Raw genomic sequence first — 21,264 nt, forward strand, 5'->3', positions numbered from 1 at the left:
TCACAAAAATGATACTTTAGCCCCATTTTTTTATTTTAACAAGAGTAACAGAAGAAAATGGACAACAAAATTTCTGCTGAGCATGCCGATACCCCAAAAGTGGGGGAAAATTATTGTTTGTGCGAACGGCAGTGCTCGGAAGAGAAGGAGCACCATTTTACTTTTGTGACCCCATTTTGGAAACAAGACCCCTCAAGGAATTTATAAAGATTTTTTTTGAGCAACTTGAACCCTCAGGTGCTGCACAGAAGTTTATAACACAGATCCGTGAAAATAAAAATAATAACATACTTCCCACAAAAATTTTCTTTTTGCCCTCATGTTTAATTTTCACATGGGTAACAAGCGAAACTGGACTTGTCATGCAATTTCTCCTGAGTATGCCAATACCCCATATGTTGGAGAAAACTACTGTTTGGGCATATGGCAGGGCTTTGAAAGGAAGGAGTACTTTGAAGATGCCTTGTTGATTTTGCAAAATTCCTTATGTGCCTAAACAATGGAAACCCCACACAAGTGACCCCATTTTCGAAACTAGACCCCTCAAGGATTTTATCTAGATTTGTAGTGAGCAACTGAAACCCTCAGGTGCTGCACAGAAGTGTATAACGTAGAGCTGTGAAAATATATAAAATCACATGTTCTTTTAGCCCAATTTTGTTAATTTTTCACAAGGGTAACAGGAGAAATTGGACCCCAAAACTTGTTGTACAATTTCTCCTAAGTATGCCGATACCCCAATTGGACTGCATGAGACCTGTGTGATTACACAGGCAGTGGCTGGGTGTAACGGACCACTGTACCTTGCTCACCAGGACATCATTGTTTGACCTCTGGGTGCCATGACAACCATCGGCTCCCCGTGATTTTATCACGGGGTGCCAATGGGGGTGAGGAAGGAAGCCCCCTTACTCTCGCAACCTTCCAAATGTCATGATCTCTCTCGATTGCGATATCTGACTGGTTAATGAGCCAGGGGTGGAGCTGGCATTGTCACTGGCTCTCACTGTAGGAACTGGGCTGTTAGCTGCAATATTAGCACCTCCTGCATGATCATGCTGTGATCGGTGAGTCAGACTGACTGGCCAATCACAGCGCTCTAAGTACAGTGACAGTTTTAAGCCATGACGGACATAGCACATCATGCTGCAGGAACTGACACCTGCTCATGAAGTGCTATGTTCATCATTTATCATTATGTGGTTAATTGGACTTTGTATTGTAAACATTGCATCATATAAAGCATTAATCATGTGACTCTCAATTTTTTTACAGGTGTCTATCCAAAAACTTCTGCTACTCATGTCAAGAACCTATTAATCTCCTTCTGATTTCTTAAAATGACTTAGAAAAAGTACCATGATCCACTAAATAATGAGAAAATCCGCTCTATGACTTCTTGATTGTTCCTTTGCTCATTAGGTTCTGTCGAGTGTTCAGCTCTGGTCTTAATAATATAATATAACATTTGGGGATAAATATGAAACCTACAATCCCTGCACTGGAGGATAAAATTCCAAAAACTTCAATAGCAACCATGAACTTGCCTTGAGTGCTGAGATAGGCTGGGACAAAGGAGACCCAGACACTCAAGAAGATCAACATGGAAAACGTGATCCACTTGGCCTCATTAAAGCTGTCTGGTAATTTTCTGGCCAGGAATGCCATAAGAAAGCTGACACAAGCCAAAAATGCCATATATCCCAGCATGCACCATAGAAGGGTATCCAAACATTCATTGCATTGGAAGATAATGACTCCAGATTGGATCTTCATATTTCTTTCTGGGAATGGGGAACATTGAAGAATCCAGTAAATGCAAATAAAAAACTGGATGGAGGTGCATAGAGAAATGGCTGACGCTGGAACTTTAGGTCCCATCCATGTCCTCATGTTGCTTCCTGGTTTAGTAGCTCTAAAGGCTATGACCACCATGATGGTCTTGGCCAAGACACATGAAACACTGAGAACAAAGATGACACCAAAGGCTCCTTGACGAAAGCGGCAAGTGAGTTTTTGAGGCTCCCCAATAAAAAGTATTGAGCACAAGAAACTCAGGGATAGACTAGTAAGTAGAAGGTAGGTGAGGTCTCTATTGTTGGCTTTGACTATGGCCGTTTCTTTGTATTTGATGAACACGCATAATATGCTGACAGTGATGAGTGAGCAAATGACGGAGGTTGCGGTCAGAGTAATTCCAAGTGGTTCCCAGTAGGATAAAAACTCAATGACTTTTGGTATGCATTTGGTTTTATTTGTATTTGGCCACATTTCCTCTTGACAAGAAAAACAGTTTCTAGAATCTGGAAAACAAATTAAATCAGGTAAATAAAAAAAAGCTAAACTTATATTGTAGCCTGTGAGACAACTGAATGGGAAGTATCAATATCCCTGCAGCTCCACCACAGGAGAACAAACTCTCTTTTAGTCAACTGGCTGTTCGTTTTGAGTCCATCAGAGTTAGGAATATTTTTTGTAGCTAATTACTGCTCTGGCTAAGACCCCCTTCACACATCTGTTTTTCATTTCTGTATGTGGCCCCTCTTAAGGACTGGAAATATGGACACATACACCCATTATATCCAATGGTGGTGCGCACATGTCAGGCTTTTCACACAGACCATGTGAAAAACCCAGTGTTGAAAAACATCATGCATACGTGCACACTGATGTAACATGGATGACACCCGTGTGTCATGAGTGTGACACATACCGGTGCCTGGGAAAATGCGGTACAGTTTGCACTATTCCCTGGCCCTGGATGCTGAAGACAGTTGTGATCATTGTTGCCTGGTCTCCCTGAGCTCAGTATGACCAGGCGACAATGATTGATTAAAAATTAAACAAAACAATTGGCATGGGCTTATGCATAGTTTTGATAACCAGTGTCACAGCTTTAGGAACTCCTAAAGTGAACCCGCAGATCCACGACAACGAACCTTCCACGGGTGAGCTGGCCTGGTGGACCACCCCCAATAGAGGGAGCGTTAGGGGCAGGCCCGAGGGAGACTATTGCCGCAGAAGATGATACCTGGGAACAGGGAGTAGGAGCGGAAAAGAAGCAGCACTGACTATGATGGAGAAACAGGGCAGATTAGCAAAGACTGAGACTAAGATTTGGTAGAATATGGCGGACGCCCAGGACAGACTGGATATGGTGGACATTCAAGACGGACTGGGTATGGCGGTAATATAGGACAGGCAGGGTATGGTGGAAACACAGGACAGGCAGGATGTGGCAGACACACAGGATTGGCAAGGTATGACGGATGCTCAGGACAGGGCAAGGTACAGCGGAAACACAGGACAGGCAGAGTATGATGGACGCTCAGGACAGAGCAAGCTACGGCGGAAACACAAGACATGCAGAGAATAACGGATGCTCAGGACAGAGCAAGGTACAGAGGGACCTGGGTCAAATGAGGACAAATGACAATAAGGCAAGGATCAGAGGAAGGGTGTACCTTAAATACATGGTGTGCAGGAGGACTTCCGGGTCAAGGTCCTCCAGGCCATAGCCGTGACAACCAGTTGAGGGAAAGCTCATGGCTGGCAGATGATGTCCCTAACTTGGGAAAGGGGACAATATCCCAAAAGGTTCCCAGGCTATTAATAACTGCTCACAGCTGCTTGCCTAGTTTTTACTGGTTAGTTTAAAGGGGACCCCAGAAAAAAAATGATGTAGGCTAATATCAGCTGTGGGCTGATATTAAAAGCCAGGGAAGGGGACAGAGATATTGCCCCCCTTCCCAGGCTACCAACATCATCCCTCAGATGCCCTAGAAATGATGCATCCACAAGATGTTCCAATTCTGGCCTTAGCCTCGCTCTTCCCACTTGCCCTGGTGCGGTGTCAAGTGTGGTAACAGGGTTGGGGTTGATGTCAGCTGACGTCAAGCCTAGGATTAAGCAATGGAGAGGCATTTATTAGTGTAAAAATAAAAATAATTAAAAATCTTCACCTATCTGATGATGATCTTTTGTCCCATGCCATAATCCATCTCTGCTTGAACTGGATGCCTTGCTGAACGATGGCATGATGCAACCATTCAACCTGGTATCCAGGAGATACTGAGCTGAGTGTCAAATTGCAGCTTCAGTCTTGAGCACTAACGTCATTGAGGTTACTGCCAGTTACTGCCAGCTGTTCCCACACTCAGTTGACTGTGAATTGGCCAATGAACTGCAGTAAACTTTGTTACGTTACCACCTTTAGAACTCATTGAAGTCACTGCTCGCAATAAGCTGCCCGGGGAACCAAAGATTTTGAAGCTGCGCTCTGACACTCTGCTCAGTGACTCCTGGATGCCAGGCTGAATGGTCTCATCATGCTACCATTCAGCAAGGCATCCAGATGAAGCAGAGATAGATTATGGCATGGGACAAATGGATTATTGTCAAACAGGTGAGGAATATGGTGTTTTTAATTTTTAATTTTACACTAATAAATAGGTAAAAGATCGTGGGAACTGTTGATTTCAAAGAAAGAAGCCTGTGTCTTTCTTTCAATTAAAGATTTTTATTCTGGCTGTGTATTTTTTACAGTATGACCATGAGGTTAGTAATGGGGGTGTCTTATAGATGTCTCTCCGATAAAAACCCCTGGGCTTGATGTCAGCGACCATAAAACAACTGACATCAACTCTAACCCCATTCCCCCACTTGCCACGACACCAGGAAAAGTGGAAAGAGTGAGGCTAGGTGCCAGATTTGGTGCATTTTATTGATGCACAATTTCTGGGGCAGCTGAAGGCTTATGTTAGTCTGGGATGGGGCCAATATCCATGGCCCCTTCCCTGGTTGTCAGTATCAGCCCACAGCTTTCTGTTTAGCATTTGGTGGTTAGAATTTATAGAGGTACCCTACATCATTATTTTCTGGGGTCCCCTTGTAAACTAACTAGTAAAAACTAAACAAACAGCTGTGAGCTCTCATTAATAGCTTGGGAACATTTAGAGCTAATGGCTCCTTTCCCAGATTATTAATATCAGCCCACAGCAGTCAGCTTTCCCTCTGCTGGTTATGAAGATTATGCAGGAGCCCACATCATTTTTTATATTCATTTATTTAAAAATAAAACACAAGCACAGAAAAAAACACGCAAGGCACTGATTATAAAGAACACTGTCATATTTCTATCTAGCATTCATCAAATATTTCTATCTTTGAACATCTTTAATACTTAAAAATCTTTAGTTTCTATGCTGCATCTCACTCCATACATTTTACACTGACCGCACACAGATACGGACAGCACACGGACACACTGATATCACTCAGATGTCACATACGTACACACGGATGGCACGCGGACACAGACTACATATTTCACCAGTGCTGTTTTTTTCCAGTACCAAAATCAGTGGACGTGTGAAGAAGGCCTAAAAAATAGTTATCCTTTCTAATAAATCAGAATTTCCAATTAGATTTTTTGTAGATTGGTTCTCAAAACTATAGTAAACAGCTTTCCAGACCAACAATTAGATGATAGCAGGGTGATCAGTTAAGGTTATGTGCACACTGAGTTGTCTTTGCACAGTTTTGGAGCGAGAACTCCAGATTTTGAGGAAGTTTTAAAGAGTTTCAGCTCTGTTTCTGTTTCAAAAAACTCCTAGAAAAACTCTATATGCACATAACCCAAATCCTCCTCAAAAACTGAAAGTTCTCAGAAGCTTAGAGGTTTTGCTCAGTTTCTGCTCTGAAAACTAATATATGGAACCAATGGAGACCAAATCTAAGCCTTATATAAATATCTCTGGAAGTTGAACATTTGGTATATACATCCAACATGGTGGGGTCTTATGGGCACATGGCATGTTACATAGTTCTCCTCAGCTACCCAGCAGCTCTAAAACAGATGATGTGACTTACATTAGTTTGTGACATAAGGAACCTCAGTCTAACTTGATGTATGACACCTACCCATCTGGTCAGAAATTTCTCCTTCTGAACATGGAACACAGTCAAAGCAGCACATCGGTTGTCCAATTTGAACAGCCTTTCGAAATCCAGGAGAGCAACTTTCAGAGCAAACAGAGCGGGGGATCTATAGGTAGAAATTATTATTCTTTTAACAGACCAGTACTTGAATCACATCCCATGTTTCAGGTCTATGTGTAGTAGGTATTATACCTCTTGTTCTCCAGAGATCCACCTAATGGCAGTGCTATTGATGATGAGCTCCTCCTCTTGAGAGTTACGTATATTGTAACGCCCAACTGTCACAAATTTGACTGATCCATCAGGGTTCCTGTGCCAATTGACCACATCATAGTCTGTTGGTGAGTTTCCGCTAGAATCAAAATACATTTCTTGCCCCATTGGATTTCTAAAATGAACATTTTTTAAGGAATGGACAATCTACAATATAAATGGAGAATAAAAATAAACCCTGTAGTTTATTCGAATGGAATTGAATTTTCCTATTTTCCATTTTGGAATTCGTTCTGCATGAATTTAGTAAAATTGCGGCCACCTGACCTTACCTCTCACCTGTCCTGCACATGCACGTCATGGTGGTGCATAGTGCAGTGACGTCAGAGGCCTACTTGGCATAGAGTGAATTAGGTCAATGAGTATGTGTATGAGGGTAGAAAGTGAAAAACAAGTCGTGGAGTATTTGACTACGAGATCAGCAAGACAGGTGTGTGGTGAGGTGCTTATTAAGGTTTTTTTCACAAACTATGATTACTATGCTCTGTAATCTGTAGAAACACTAGGAGCATAATTTTGTGCACTCAATTTGCATCAAACTATTTTGAGGCAAATCGATTAGCTCTTTCAAATTCATGTGATTTGCGAAATTTGAATTTAGGCAGATTTGATCATTTTTACTTGCCGCTATTTCTTATGAGGCGGTTTATAATTACCGTGTCCTATGTGTGGTAAGAAACAACAAAGATTATAGTGTAATTAAAAATGGACAGGTACAAGTGCTGTAAATATAGAGAATAAGCCTTAGAATTGTCAAATATTCTCCAGGAACTGCTCCTGTGACATCTGCTTCTGTCAGCAAGCGACACCTTATGCATTCTGTGGGCAGAGTCATTGATGAAGAAGACATCAAAACCAGAAGCTCGGAGCAGCACAGGCTCTTTCAGACACTAATATTAAGATAGCTGAGACCTTAGATCCATAATACTGTCCAGTCTGGCAGTATGGGTCTATGTGTGGTCCAGCTGAAGTAATCAGCTCCCTGCTTCAGGTAATTGGAAGGTCCTACACTCTGCTAAAGCTTCAGCATATTTCTGGAAGCTGCCAGATATAGCCTCGTTCTCTTCTGGTTCAGCCCTGTGTGCTCAGATCCTGCCTTGTGTATTTGTTTCCTGTTTTGACCCCAGCCTGCTCATTGACTACTTTTGCATCTTTTTTGCCCTCTACTTGACAACTCCTGACAGACTTCACCACCATCCAGCAGCTGACTCCAAGTCCCCAGGCCAGGAACCCTGTGTAAGTCCAGAACCCAGTACTGTGGTTAAAAGGTGGAAGCCAGGACACTGCCTGGAATCTGGTAAACCTTAGTGGCTTGCATTAAGTCTGTTCTCGACACCCAATTTTAGAGCTGCCATGTGACCACAGACTGAATATAAAAATTGTCCCTTCAAAGAGCAAGAGGACTAGAAGTCTAGTTCCACTTATTGGAAGTAGGAATCCTAAAAGTCAATATTGACCCTTTAACTTGCCTTGCCATATTACAAGAATCATCTCCTTTGGTGAGCTCAAACTAAATATTTCTGAATATGTCTTAAAGCATTTAGTAGAGAAAAATGTACAATGTACCTGCCAAGGCACTACTGTTTTTTTAATTCCGCATTTTCCAATGTGATCATGACTAGATGAGCAAAAGATTAGCTCATGTAGGGCATAGGCCACAGCATAGACAGCATTGTACACCAAATAATGTATCCTAAAGTCAAATTCATTAAACTCATATTCCATGCCCGTAAATCTGGTCAATTTCTCTTCTCCTGTGCACCACACAGTTCCATTCTTTGTATCACTGATCTTATTTGGCCATCGACAACTGTGGACTATCTCCCAGAAACTTTCAATGAAGATATCCTGAGGAAGTGAAGTAGAAGGCCGAAGAGCAAGCAGATATTCTTTCAGCCCAGGAATCTCCATCTCATGCAAACACAGTGCAAGAGTCCCCATTAAAATTTTACTAAACTTTTTGGTAGCAAGGTAGGGTGAATTTGACCAACCTTCGGTGCCAAGCCAAATGCGCTCAGTGTTGTCTTTCTCTAAAAGAAGAGCCATCAAAGGATGGACGAAAGGATCTCTGGAAAATATTATAACAACCTTAGCTGATGACTGAACAACCAAGTCTACAATGTTGTTTAATTTCTTAAGGGATGTTGTAAAACCAAATGATTCATCGTATGCAAGGCACACTCCCAGTTTTTTGAGCTCCTCTTTGAGAACTTGGGAACCTACAATTCCATAGTCTTCATTCAGGGACAATAAGCCAACCCAATTCCATCCCATATAGGCAACAAGTGCAGCCAAGGCCCTGGCTTGTTTGCTGTCACTAGCACTGGTTCGGAAAAATGATGGGTACAGTAGACGGTTACTCAGAGAAGCGACAGTTGCTGTAGGGCTGATCTTTAGAGAAAAAAAGAAAATGAAAAATGGGGAGTATGTGAAGAAAGAAGAATAGCCTATCACAAAACAATCAATATACTATAACTATGCTTCATGTAGTGAAATTAAAGATTAATGGATTTTTTTTTTTAGAAGTAAAGTTTTGGTAAAAATGTTCTCCAGAAAAAGAAAGTTGGTAAAATGAATGTTCAATTTTTAGTACAGGCCTAAAACTGTGTAGGACCAAGTCCTATAACTTTATTTACCTGAGGGAACATGTATGTCCCTAAAACAGTAGCCACTGCTATACAGGTTTTTGAAGAAGCACCTCCAATGATAGAAAGAGGAACCTTCTGCTTGCACTGGTAATTCAAAACTGGATTATGCTCTCCAGACAGAGTCCAAATAGTTCCCCAGAGAGTTTCTGAAGTCTGTGCGCATGTGTCAGTAATTTGATAGCCTAGAGAAATATTGGGGAGTAAAAACTCCATGGCGTTTATCTCTTTTGTGGCATAAATCATGGTGTGCATCCAGCTGTAAGAAATAGTGCTGTACCTAAGTCAAGAAAGTAGAAATGGCGAAAATCAGATTGTCAAAAATAGGTGATAATACAGATACATTGGATATAGATGTCAATAGTACTTCTAGTCACAATGGTATTCACATACGTCACAGATACATATGAAGGAATACCATTGGTGGAGTCTGTGATCTGGGACCACCATTGATTTCTGGTAAACTAAAGAGTGAGCAAACCTCTAGAAATGTGACTCAATATTCTAAGCAAACCCTTAAAGTCTTCTTTGTTTAGAGAGTAGCATAAGTGATGGGCAGTGATAAAGACATTTTTTTATAGACCTCTTTCACTGTGGAAATCATTGGTGGTCTAAAACTACAAACTTCACTTATAGGATCTTCTCATTTGCATTTATGACATAGCTAAAATGATTGTAAGTAGATTTTCCATAGAAATTCCCAATAATAACTGTTAATGGATTTTTAGGGTCATTGACATATATGTCCTCTCTGCTAATAAATCTCTCTGAAGGTCACATTCATGAAAAGTTGACCTGCCGTGAGATACCAGACATAGCTAAAAAACAAAAGCATGAGTGAAAATAAATCTCCAAAATATACAGAACAAAAAGATAACCACAACACTTTTGCTTTTGCTCCCATTTTTCATGAGCTGAACTCAAAGATCTAAGACTTCTTTTATGTGCACAAAAGGCCTTTTCCTGTCAAATATTGTTCACACATTTTTCTGAATCTGTGTTGGTGATCTCTTCTCCTTTGCCAAGATAATCCATCCACCTGACAGGTGTGGCATATCCAGATGGCGATTAGACAGTATGATCATTGCACAGGTGGGCTTCAGTGTCCACAATAAAAGGCTACTCTACAATGTGCAGTTTTACAGTATTGGGAGATTCCATGGGGGCCAGAAAAACAGTCAGTATCTGGTGTGACAACCATTTGCCTCATTCAGTGCAACACATCTCCTTCACATAGAGTTGACCAGGTTGTTGATTGTGGAATGTTGGTCCACTCCTCTTAATGGCTGTGCGAAGTTTCATGATATTGGCATGAAATTGAACATGCTGTCGTACACGTTGATCTAGAGTATCTCAAACATGCTCAATAGGTGACATGTCGGTGAACATGCAAGGGATTCAAGAACTTCGCACTGCCACTGAAGAGGATTGGAGCAACATTTCACAGGACAAAATCATCAACCTGATCAACTGTATGCAAAGGAGATGTGTTGCACTGCGTGAGGCAAATGGTGGTCACTCCAGATACTGACTGGTTTTCTGAACCCCCCCAGACACCCCAATACTGTAAAGTTGCACATTGTAGAGTGGCCATTTATCCTGGCCATCCTAAGGCCCACCTGTGCAATAATCATGCTGTCTAATCAGCATCTGGATATGCCACACCTGTGAGGTGGATGGATTATCTCCGGAAAGGAGAAGACCCCACTAACACAGATGTAGACAAATTTGTGAACAATATTTGACAGAAAAAGGCCTTTTGTGTCCATAGAAAAAGTCTTAGATCTTTGAGTTGAGCTCATGAAAAATGGGAGCAAAAACAAAAGTGTTGCATTCATACTTTTGTTCAGTATGGCATGACATTCTAAATTAAGAAATATAATTTAGTGTTGAACGTCCAATAGAAAACATTCAGGTTTATAAATGACAATAAAACATAATAGAAGATGATAGTAATATGATTGGACACTCACGAATAGCAGCTGACAGATTGGACCCTTTCAGTGAATAAATAATTTTGTTCCGGAAATGATGCGTAAATTGGGAAAAATCCCCCTATTATGATGTCCCCATCTTGAAAATACCCTTCCCGAGGAGGGCTGTAGAGACTACAAGCGGGAGAAAGACTGAAGCAAACATGGAAATACGTTATGGAGATGTAGATGATGATGTCCAGGACCATGCTGAGGAAGAAAACATGGAACAAAATTAAGGCTAGTCAATAAATATGTATTTGTAAAAAATAATATGTAAATCAAAAATTCCAAAAGTTACGCTTCATGCACATATTCATCTTAAGGCATAGTGAGTTTCATCCATCCATGATAGCCTATGAACATTTCTGTAACATGTGGGCCCCGTATCATCATGTGTTGCAAATATTAAAAAAATTACCATTCTCCATTGAATATTGGTTGACTAGCAATTTCCCCACACTCCAAAAACTGATTCTGAAGCAGACAGTTCATTTGAATTGTTTTTGAACTAATATCTCTCAGTTTATGGAACTTAAAGTACAGTAAGACTTTAGCAAATGAAGAACCCGACACTTTTTTAGGACTCAAGGTTCGTCATTTATTAGTTAATCCCCAGAAATAAAAGGCGTTTCGACCCAAGTCATACCTTCCTTAGACAAATGGACTGCAAGGAAAAGAGGTATTGAAAGTGTAGTATAAAATTGTGTCATACTATAGTTATCAACTGGAGGGAAAATAGTTGATTTTCTGATGAAAGTTCAATCTTGAGCTTCCTCAAGCTTAATGTGGACGAAGCCGAACTAATTATCATTCCTCCATCTCGCACATCTTCCCTACCTGATCTATCTATGACAATAAATTAATTCACACTTTCCCCTGTCCCAGTAACCCACTGCCTCGGAGTAACCCTTGACTCTGCCCAGTCCTTTAAAACGCACATCCAAGCTCTCGCCGTCTCCTGTCGCCTCCAGCTAAAAAGTATTTCCAGAATCCGTCCTTTCCTCAACCCCCACTCTACCAAAATGCTTGTGCATGCCTTAATCATCTCCCGCCTCGACTACTGCAAAATCCTCCTTTATGGGCTACCCTCTAACACTCTTGCACCCCTCCAGTTCTTCCTTAACTCTGCTGCCCTACTAATTAATCTCTCCCCTCGCTTCACTCCTGCTTCCCGTCTTTGCAAATCCCTTCACTGGCTCCCAATTTCTCAGTGTTTCCAGTTTAAACTACTAACACTGACCTACAAAGCCATCCATAACCTTTATCCTCTGTATATTTCCGTACTAATCTCTCAATATCTTCCCTCACGTAATCTCCGGTCCTCACGAGACCTCCTTCTCTCCTCCACGCTTATTCGGTCTTCAGCCAACCGCCTCCAAGACTTCTCCCGAATATCCCCCATCCTCTGGAATTCTGTGCCCCAACACGTCCGGTTATCCACCACATTTGGATCCTTCAATGGAACTTGAAAACCCATCTCTTCAAAGAAACTTAAAACCTTAATGACCACTCGGCCATCTCAACACCATCGGAGTTAGTGCAACCCCCGACCTACTGCCTCCTTCCCCACCATCCTGTAGAATGTAAGCCCGCAAGGGCAGGGTCCTTGCCCCTCTTTACCAGTCTGCCATTGTTAGTTTGTTTACTGTAAGTGATATTTGCATTTTTATATAACCCCGTCTCATGTACAGCACCATGGAATTAATGGTGCTATATAAAAAATAATAATAATAATCTTTTGACCTAAAAAGTTAGTTATTTGTAGATTACTCTAAAAAAATTGAAAATTCTGAGCATCAAATGTTTAATATATTATTATATATTTGTATTGCCCAACATGGAATATTTCTCACATAACAGAAAAATTAATTTTGTAATTTAAGGCTTTCAAACGATGGATTAGAAAGTCACTGAAAGAACTGAGAAATATAATAAGAAAAATATTAAGCAATAATTTAGATTTGAATGAAGATAAGATAAGTATCAGGAAGTAAAAATGCATACAGGATACTATAATATTCCCAGCTACAAGGGAAGATGACATGTTAAGAAATGGAAAAATATAATTCTGAGAATATCTGATTCCCAAATAACTGTACAAGGAGCCATATGCAAATGGATAATGAGGAGGTAAGGGTTACTCATTCATCACACGGTTATGGATATTAGTAGAAGGAATATGATTACGAGGTCATGGATTTCAATAGAAAACCATATGAGAAAGGCATAGAGGTACACCCAAGTGATGACAGTCTTGAGTACATTTAGATAAGTATAAAAAATAATGATAAAAACATGAAGAAAATCCACAGAAGATTATATAACCAATGCATGAATAGGAAGAAGGTATATCTATCAGTTTATATATTTTTTATTACAAATTATATTTTTTTCCTTAAGTTCTTTAACTGTTTCTGCATTTCACCTAGACTATAAATGTCTGGACAATCAACTCTTATCTATGCACTGATGTTTTAATATGTTCAGATAAGAGAAGATAAACATGTATATTACCATGTTCACCTTCTCTAAATATATAGTGGAAAACCATCACTGTGTATATAGATTAGGAAGCACTTACCCTGCTTCCTTCTCCAGACCCAATGTAATGACATGGGTATAGGGAGAGAACAGGAGCTGTTGGGTACTTGGAATCATGGTCTAATTTGTTATAAAGCCTGCAGGATAAAATTCCCTTGTAACTGTGGCTAATATACTATTATTTTAGACCTTATTGGGGACACAGTGCATAAGATAAATGAAAAAATAATGACTTAAATAATACAAAAAAAAAGAAAAAAGCAAATTGACAGCTGCCAGATGTGAACAAGGAGGACTTAAAGAATGAGAGCGATGGCGCCAAAGAGTATATACCGTTCAGTTGCTAAGGTGGGGCCCCGACATGGGATACTCACCACACACAGGGATATGAACACACACACAAAATGCGCCACACACTAACACGTGCTTGAACACATATACCGCCCTCAGCACACATTTCACCACACATACACCAACCTCCCACATAAAAGTCGAAACACAAAAGTTACCGCTCCAAACTCGCAACGTGCAAAACTCACCACATGGAAAACTAGGCTCACGCAAAACTAGGCTCACGCAAAACTCACCTCATGGAAAACTCGCCACATGCAAAACTTGCACACTTGGAAAAATTGCCTCATGCACAAAAGTTGCCACACATGAAAAAGTTGCCTCACACAAAACTTGCACATACTCAAAACGCACCACACATAAAACTCGCCACGCGCAAAACTCGCCACGTGCAAAACTTGCTGCACAGAACTTGCTACACACAACTTGCTACACTAACCTGTCACATGTAACTCGACACACAAAAAGTTGCTACATGCATGTCGCCACACAAAACTCATCTCACAAAAGTCACTACATGCATGTCGCCACACGCAACTCAACACACACAACGTGACACTTGAAACTCGCCCTAAAACACACACAAGTCTTGTATTATCCTTCAAAAATAAAAATCTGATTAATAAGCAGACAAACTACAAGAGCAACAAATGCACCATATTGGAAATACGGCAGCTGTCAGTCACATGACCTGTCTATTATGTGTATGTGTGAGCTAATATACACTGCCAGTGGGAGGGCTTCCTGTAGGCGGGGATTTATCAGGCTGCCAATTTAGCTTACAAATACTGAAGTAAAAATACTGACCAAATAATGTGTGAACGAGGTCTAATACAGGAGGAGATGACACACAGATATATACTATATACAGGGGAGATGACACACAGGTATATACTATATACAGGAGCAGATGACACACAGGTATATACTATATACAGAAGGAGATGACACACAGGTATATACTATATACAGGGGAGATGACACAGGTATATACTATATATAGGGGAGGTGACACCCAGGTATATACTATATACAGGAGGAGATGACACACAGATATATACTATATACAGGAGGAGATGACACACTGGTATATACTATATACAGGGGAGATGACACACACATATATACTATATACAGGGGAGATGACACATAGATATATACTATATACAGGAGGAGATGACACACAGGTATATACTATATACAGGGGAGATGACACACACATATATACTATATACAGGAGGAGATGACTTACAGGTATATACTATATACAGGAGGAGATGACATACAGGTATATACTATATACAGGAGGAGATGACACACATATATACTATATACAGGAGGAGATGACATACAGCAGGTATATACTATATAAAAGAGGACATGACTCATAGGTATATAGAGGAGGAGATGACATACAGCAGGTATATACTATATACAGGGGAGATGACATACAGGTATATACTATATACAGGAGATGACATACAGGTATATACTATATATAGGAGGAAATGACATACAGGTATATACTATATACAGAAGAGATGACATACAGGTATATACTATATACAGGAGGAGATGACACATAGGTATATACAATATACAGGAGGAGATGACATAAAGCAGGTATATACTATTTACAGGGGAGATGACATGCAGGTATATACTATATACAGGCAAGATGACATACAGGTATATACTATATACAGGAGATGACATACAGGTGTATACTATTTTTAAGGGAGATGACAAACATGTATATATTGAGGGAAAAATGAGAGGTGTGAGGTGAAAATGAGAGGTGTGAGGTGAAAATAGTAGATTGATCAGAAAATGACAGATGTGAGGTCGAAATGACAAGTGTTAGTGGGGAATGAGAGGAGTGAGGGGGGAAATAAGAGGAGTGAAGGGGAAAATGAGAGGTGTGAGGGAGAAAATGAGAGATGTGGGGGGAAAATGAAAGATGTGAGGGGGAAAATGAGAGGCGTGATGGGAAAATAAGAGAAGTGAGGTGCTATAACTAACCACAGATATTTACTATGCCCAGGCAACGCCGGGCTCTTCAGCTAGTATGTGATAAAACCTGAAAATGTCCATTGTCTGGAAAGGTAGACAAATTGCCCAGTCATGAATTGGTTAACGAAGACTTGTCACTTGCTCAAAAAAGTTGAGTGAGATGCATACCGTGTAAAAATTCCAGACCTCCCCTTATTCTGTTGCTTTTTCCTTTTTGCACTGCGCCAGTCCATTGTAGAGATATTCACATTTGTTTTTCATGCGGTTCACTATGTGAAATCTCTGTTTTGCATTCCAACTGAGTGTTTTTTCAGAGTCTTCTCCCAGATATTGCCAATCACAGCTCAGCAGCATCTGACACTGATAGATTAATAGGCCAGACCAGATGCTGCGCCGTAATTCTCAGTGGCTGGAAGAGATGGGGTAAAAGCGCGCACCCCCAAAGAAGTAATTAAAGAACTGCCCAGTTGGACTGCAAAGCAGAGATTTCACATACAGCACTCCGGAAGAGATAAGTGTGAATATCCCTGCAATTGAGTGAGATAGAACAAAATGGAAAAGAACAGCAGAATCAGGATTTAAAAAAAAAAAATGATCTAAACAGAACCTTTCACCAAATTTTCAATGTTAACCTGGGCACAAGATGTAAAAGTGGATGTATATCAGAATAAAACTTTTTTCTAATTTCTCCGCTTTTTTGAGGAGATATAAGCAGAGTGCTTGGCGCCTAATTAGATAACTTAGTTAAGTCCAAGTAGATGTTACTAGATACTTTTTACTGGGGGCATGTACTTCTTCTAACTGTATGAGTTGCTATCTGATAACACAGACTTAACAAAAGACAACTCATTGTGTGCCAAATACTTTGATTGCTAATATCTCCACAAGAAAGAGGCAAAATAAAAAAAGCACAAAAAAAGTTTTATTCCACTGTTACATCATGCACCCAGTCAAACATGAAAAATTTGCTGAAAGGTCCTCAATATTTTTAAGCAAGTGACAGGTCCTTTATAAGCTGGAAAAATAAAACATTTCTAACCTTTTTAAACTTTATATTTCAGGAAGTAAAAACATCAACCTTAAGCATAGATACTAATTATAAATGGTAAAAAAGGAAAAATATTAATTATGTAAAATTGAAATTATCAATGGGTGGGACTGGATGACATTTCTAGCGTGTTCCCATTTTTTTGCCACTTATCAAGGGCCATTAAGCGCCAAAGAACACTATCAGACTGATTATCTGTGTGTTTCTAAGGTCAATTATATTTAAGGGTTTTGGTGACCTTCCTATTATGGGATGTTTCCAATAATAGTCAGCATTCAGAGTTGATTGAATTTATTCATTCATTTGGCCCATTTTCTAATGCATAGCACAGATGTAAAAAATTCTGAAAAATATTCTTTAATATGTTAAATTTATGTTCAAGGATCAGGAATTCCTTAACTCTAGAAGGTGTCGTATCTTCAAGTTTGTAATTTGTACCATTTTTTGCCAGACTAAAAAGCATGAGAGTATAATGTTGGAAGGTAATAAGAAGCTGAGGAAAATAAAGAGAAGACGATCAAGAAGACATGGAAAAGGATGGAGAAGAAACAGGAAGACATGGAACATAAGCAGAAAACAATCTTTTGGAAAAAACATAGAAGGTAGTTAAGACAGTAACTGAAACGATGGTAGTAAGAGATGGAATTACACTGATGACTATCGAGAAGACATCAAGATGTATTGGAAGAAATCTGAGGACCAATACATTGAAAAGAAGGTGTTGAAGGACATAAGGAGATGATCAAGATGACATGGAGTAATACAAGCAGGAAAACAGGATGACATAAAGATACACCGAAAAGGGACAACATGAAAGATGCATTGAGAAAATTAGGGAAAAGAGTTGAGAATTATGAACATGGTGAGGAGATGCAAGAAAGAGTAGGATGCATAGAGAGGGAAACAAGAAAACAGAGACTGATGGAGAAAAGACAATCTTGAAAACATAAAAAGTTGATGAGGGTTCTAGTGCTGACCCCACATCAATTTGAAGAACAAAACTCTCCCATGAACTCTCTGGAATGGAGAGGTGGCCATGGCCATGTATGGTGTCTCTCTTCATTCATTGCTATAGGGTCTCTGAAAATTACAGCGTAAATTCATAGGTACTCAATGGGACTTGCATATATTGGACTTTTGTGGCCTATCTTGTCGAGAATGGAGAGGTGGTCACATTCACTCTCTGAAGGCTCTAAAAATTGCAGAGAAAACATGTATGAAATTGGTGAGACCCGCATCTAATGGACTTTCAAGGCACGCCTTGTCAATAAGCCATATCTGTACCAGATTGGACAATACTTTTCAGATACAATGAAAGGAAGCTAGTGAAAGAGGAGAAAGTTTATAAAGGAATATAAGAGAAATATAGTCAGGACGAAGCGGTACCATAAAGATGGGTTCAAAGAGGAAGACATGGAGATACACAGTAAGGACATACAGGTTGTCTATTTAACATGGACATACATAGGATGGATATGGTTTGAAAATAAGTCTTTTGAGTATTTATCTGAGGAATACTGTGCAATAAATGTATGTTATTTATTCTTTGTGGCTCCTGGGAGTGGGAAAACCTGTCAATGTGGCCCTCATACCAGAAAGGATTGTGCTTGCTTGATTTAGAAGACATAATAATGCCTAACCAATGTGTGATCAGAAAAGCCTAGTGAGGAAAGAGCTGGTTACATGAGAACCCAAGGACATGTGGACAAAAGGTGAGAAGAAAGTTATTGAGATACATAAGGTAGAGATTGTAGTAACACAAAAGGGGGGTATGTAGAGTCATTATCATAAATATGGAGATAGATTGAATCATAGCAATCATGAAAATATGAGATTAGTGGACGGAAGTACAGTAAGTATTATGGAAGTACATAGAGAGAAGAGAAGAATAATAGGGTGTGAAAGAGGGAGAAAAATCAATTTATGAAGAGAAATGAAAATCAAGACACTGAGATCTTTCCATCAAGATATTGAGACAGGACCTCCTTACCTTTTATTGTTCAGTTCAAGGTGCTGGAGTGAGAGTGCGTGGCTGGTTGACTGTCACTCTTCATCCCACCAGCATGCTTACCTGGTATGATATATAGAGAGACTTTCTCCTCCTGGAATGATTAGATATTGATATCTCCAGGGCTTTATCCAATTTTGAATTGTTTTTACTACTCATTTTATTACTCTGAGGAATATTCTGGTTATTAAATGGAAAAATTGTCATAATTTATCGTTTCTATAAATTATCTCAACCAAAAACACACTAGGCCATATTTATCAAGCTAAATGTTCCAGAATTCTGGAGTAATTTTGATGGAATAAACTGTCTTTCTTGACTTTCACCATATTTGTGAGATTTTTCCATATGTCTTGGAGAACTAACCGCAGATGCAAAGGTCAACAATATTTGTGCTGGCTGCTGTTGTTAGCTGTTGGATCTATAAATCGGATGGGCTAAATAACTGACTGTAAACCAAAATATTTATTTAGACAAATATGTTGAATCCTCATTCCTCTTGGTATCTGTTGATTTATGTGATTATTGTTATTCTGTAATGTCTTTCACTGTCTGTACAAGTCTCCTCTAAAATGAAAAGTGCTGTGGGATAAGTTGGCTCTATAGAAATAAAATTATTATTATTAGTAGTAGAAGTAGTATTAACCCTAGCTGTGTGTTTTGGCCAGAATTAAACATTAGCATGAAGGTATAGTTCGGAGTCATGATAAATACCCAAACTTCTTGGCCGGAGCCCTGGATCTCCTGCAACCACCACATTGAACTGTGTCAGCGTCAACATGATGCTGCTACAGTTCAATCCCATGATAGAGCCTGGAGTCGAAGCTCCCTTCTCTATCAATATCCATCTTGTAAGCCGCAGGTTGCAATAGGCCTGTGGTTTATGAGACGTCAGCGTACCCTTTGCAAGCCCGTCATAAAGGTCGGAGAGGAGACTGAAGCTGCTGCACCACATATCAAGATTAGGTGAGCATCATCTTTATTGATTTTTTATATTATCGGGTAGAGATATATGGGGAATTGGGGCCATCATCCTGTATATATGGGGGTGAGGTAATCATACTGTATATATGGGGGTGGGTGAATTATACTATATATGGGGGTGGGGGAATCATACTATACATGGGGTGGGGGAATCATACTATATATGTGGGGCAATGGGGCCATCAAACTATATATATGGGGGTGAGGTAATCATTATATATATGGGGGTGGGGGAATCATACTATATATGGGGGTGGGGGAATCATACTATATATGGGGGTGGGGGAATCATACTATATATGTGGGGCAGTGGGGCCATCATACTATATATGTGGGGCCATTATACTATATATAGGGTGCTGTGGGAGACATAATACCTTAAATAGTGAGTTGTGGTAGCCATCATACTTTATATAGGGGATTGTGGAGCAATCACACTATTTGTAGGGAGATATGGGCACCATCATACTTTAAATAGGAAAATGTATGGTCTCATACTATATATAGAGGGGCTGTCGGGACCTCATACTATATATAGGGTGCTGTGGGGACATCTTATTGTATATAGGGGAGCTCTGTAACAATTATACTATATATAGGGAGCTCTGGGGTTCTCAATGTATAATAAAGGGCTATAGGAGCCATGATATTGTGAATAGGGATGTAGAGCCATCATACTGTATATACAGAGTTATGTGGGTACTCAGAGGACATTATTTGTTGTAAATGTGGTCATTATAGGTTTTCATTGGGGTACTCAGGATGCATTTTTATTTTTTTGTGGGGGATTGTTACTTTAAGGGGACACTCAAGAATATTGTTGCCTGAAGGGTAGAGATGGGCAGACACCTAGATATAGGGGTCCAGCCGATTCCACAGAACAGTTTCAAAAAGTTCGGGTATCAGAACAGTATCCGGTTCCGAACCCGAACCCGGACTCCATTCACTTGAATGGTCAGCCAAAACATCCAGTGTTTGTCACACTGTCATGCGCATAACAGGGCAGCAAACAGCGCAGCAAACACCGCTTCTGATCGGGGGTAAAATCAACCACTGCAAGTCAGACAGCCGCGGTTCCCACGCTAAGTGTAAGTGCGCAGCTGTGATCAGAGGTATGAAGTTTACCTCCCGTCAATGGTGTCAGCTGATGGTACTACTGCAGCCGACGCCTGCTGCTGCTAATAACAGTGAGAGCAGGAGCAGCTGATGGGAATATTCATCAGTCAGCACCTGCACTAAATAATTAAGAAAAAAAATGGAGTGGGTTCCTCTGTATTTTTTATAACCAGCCAGACAAAACTCACAGCTTGAGGCTGCTGGTTATCAACAATAGAGGGATCCCCATGCTATATTTTTTAATTATTCAAATAAATAATTTAAAAAAATGGAGTGAGGTCTCCTCTCATTTTTGACAACCAGCCTTGCTAAATCAGATAGCTAGGGGCCGGTATTCTTAGGCTGGTAAGGGACCATTGATATTGCCAC

The 21,264-nt window shown here is 40.0% G+C and overlaps 1 protein-coding gene across 1 annotated transcript; it reads right to left on the reverse strand.

Moving 5' to 3' along the window:
* Positions 1-1,389: 1,389 nt before the first annotated feature.
* On the reverse strand, positions 1,390-13,492 carry LOC143774821 (extracellular calcium-sensing receptor-like). Its single transcript, XM_077262590.1, has 7 exons — positions 13,416-13,492; positions 10,943-11,041; positions 8,850-9,138; positions 7,780-8,604; positions 6,133-6,360; positions 5,923-6,046; positions 1,390-2,303 (listed from the first exon to the last, which is right to left on the reverse strand). Exons 1-7 carry the CDS (start codon positions 13,490-13,492, stop codon positions 1,390-1,392), a joined length of 2,556 nt encoding a protein of 851 aa, XP_077118705.1.
* Between the last annotated feature and the right edge of the window lie 7,772 nt (positions 13,493-21,264).

The sequence above is a fragment of the Ranitomeya variabilis genome, chromosome 5 (assembly GCF_051348905.1).
Source record: "Ranitomeya variabilis isolate aRanVar5 chromosome 5, aRanVar5.hap1, whole genome shotgun sequence".
Classification (NCBI taxonomy): Eukaryota; Metazoa; Chordata; class Amphibia; order Anura; family Dendrobatidae; genus Ranitomeya; species Ranitomeya variabilis.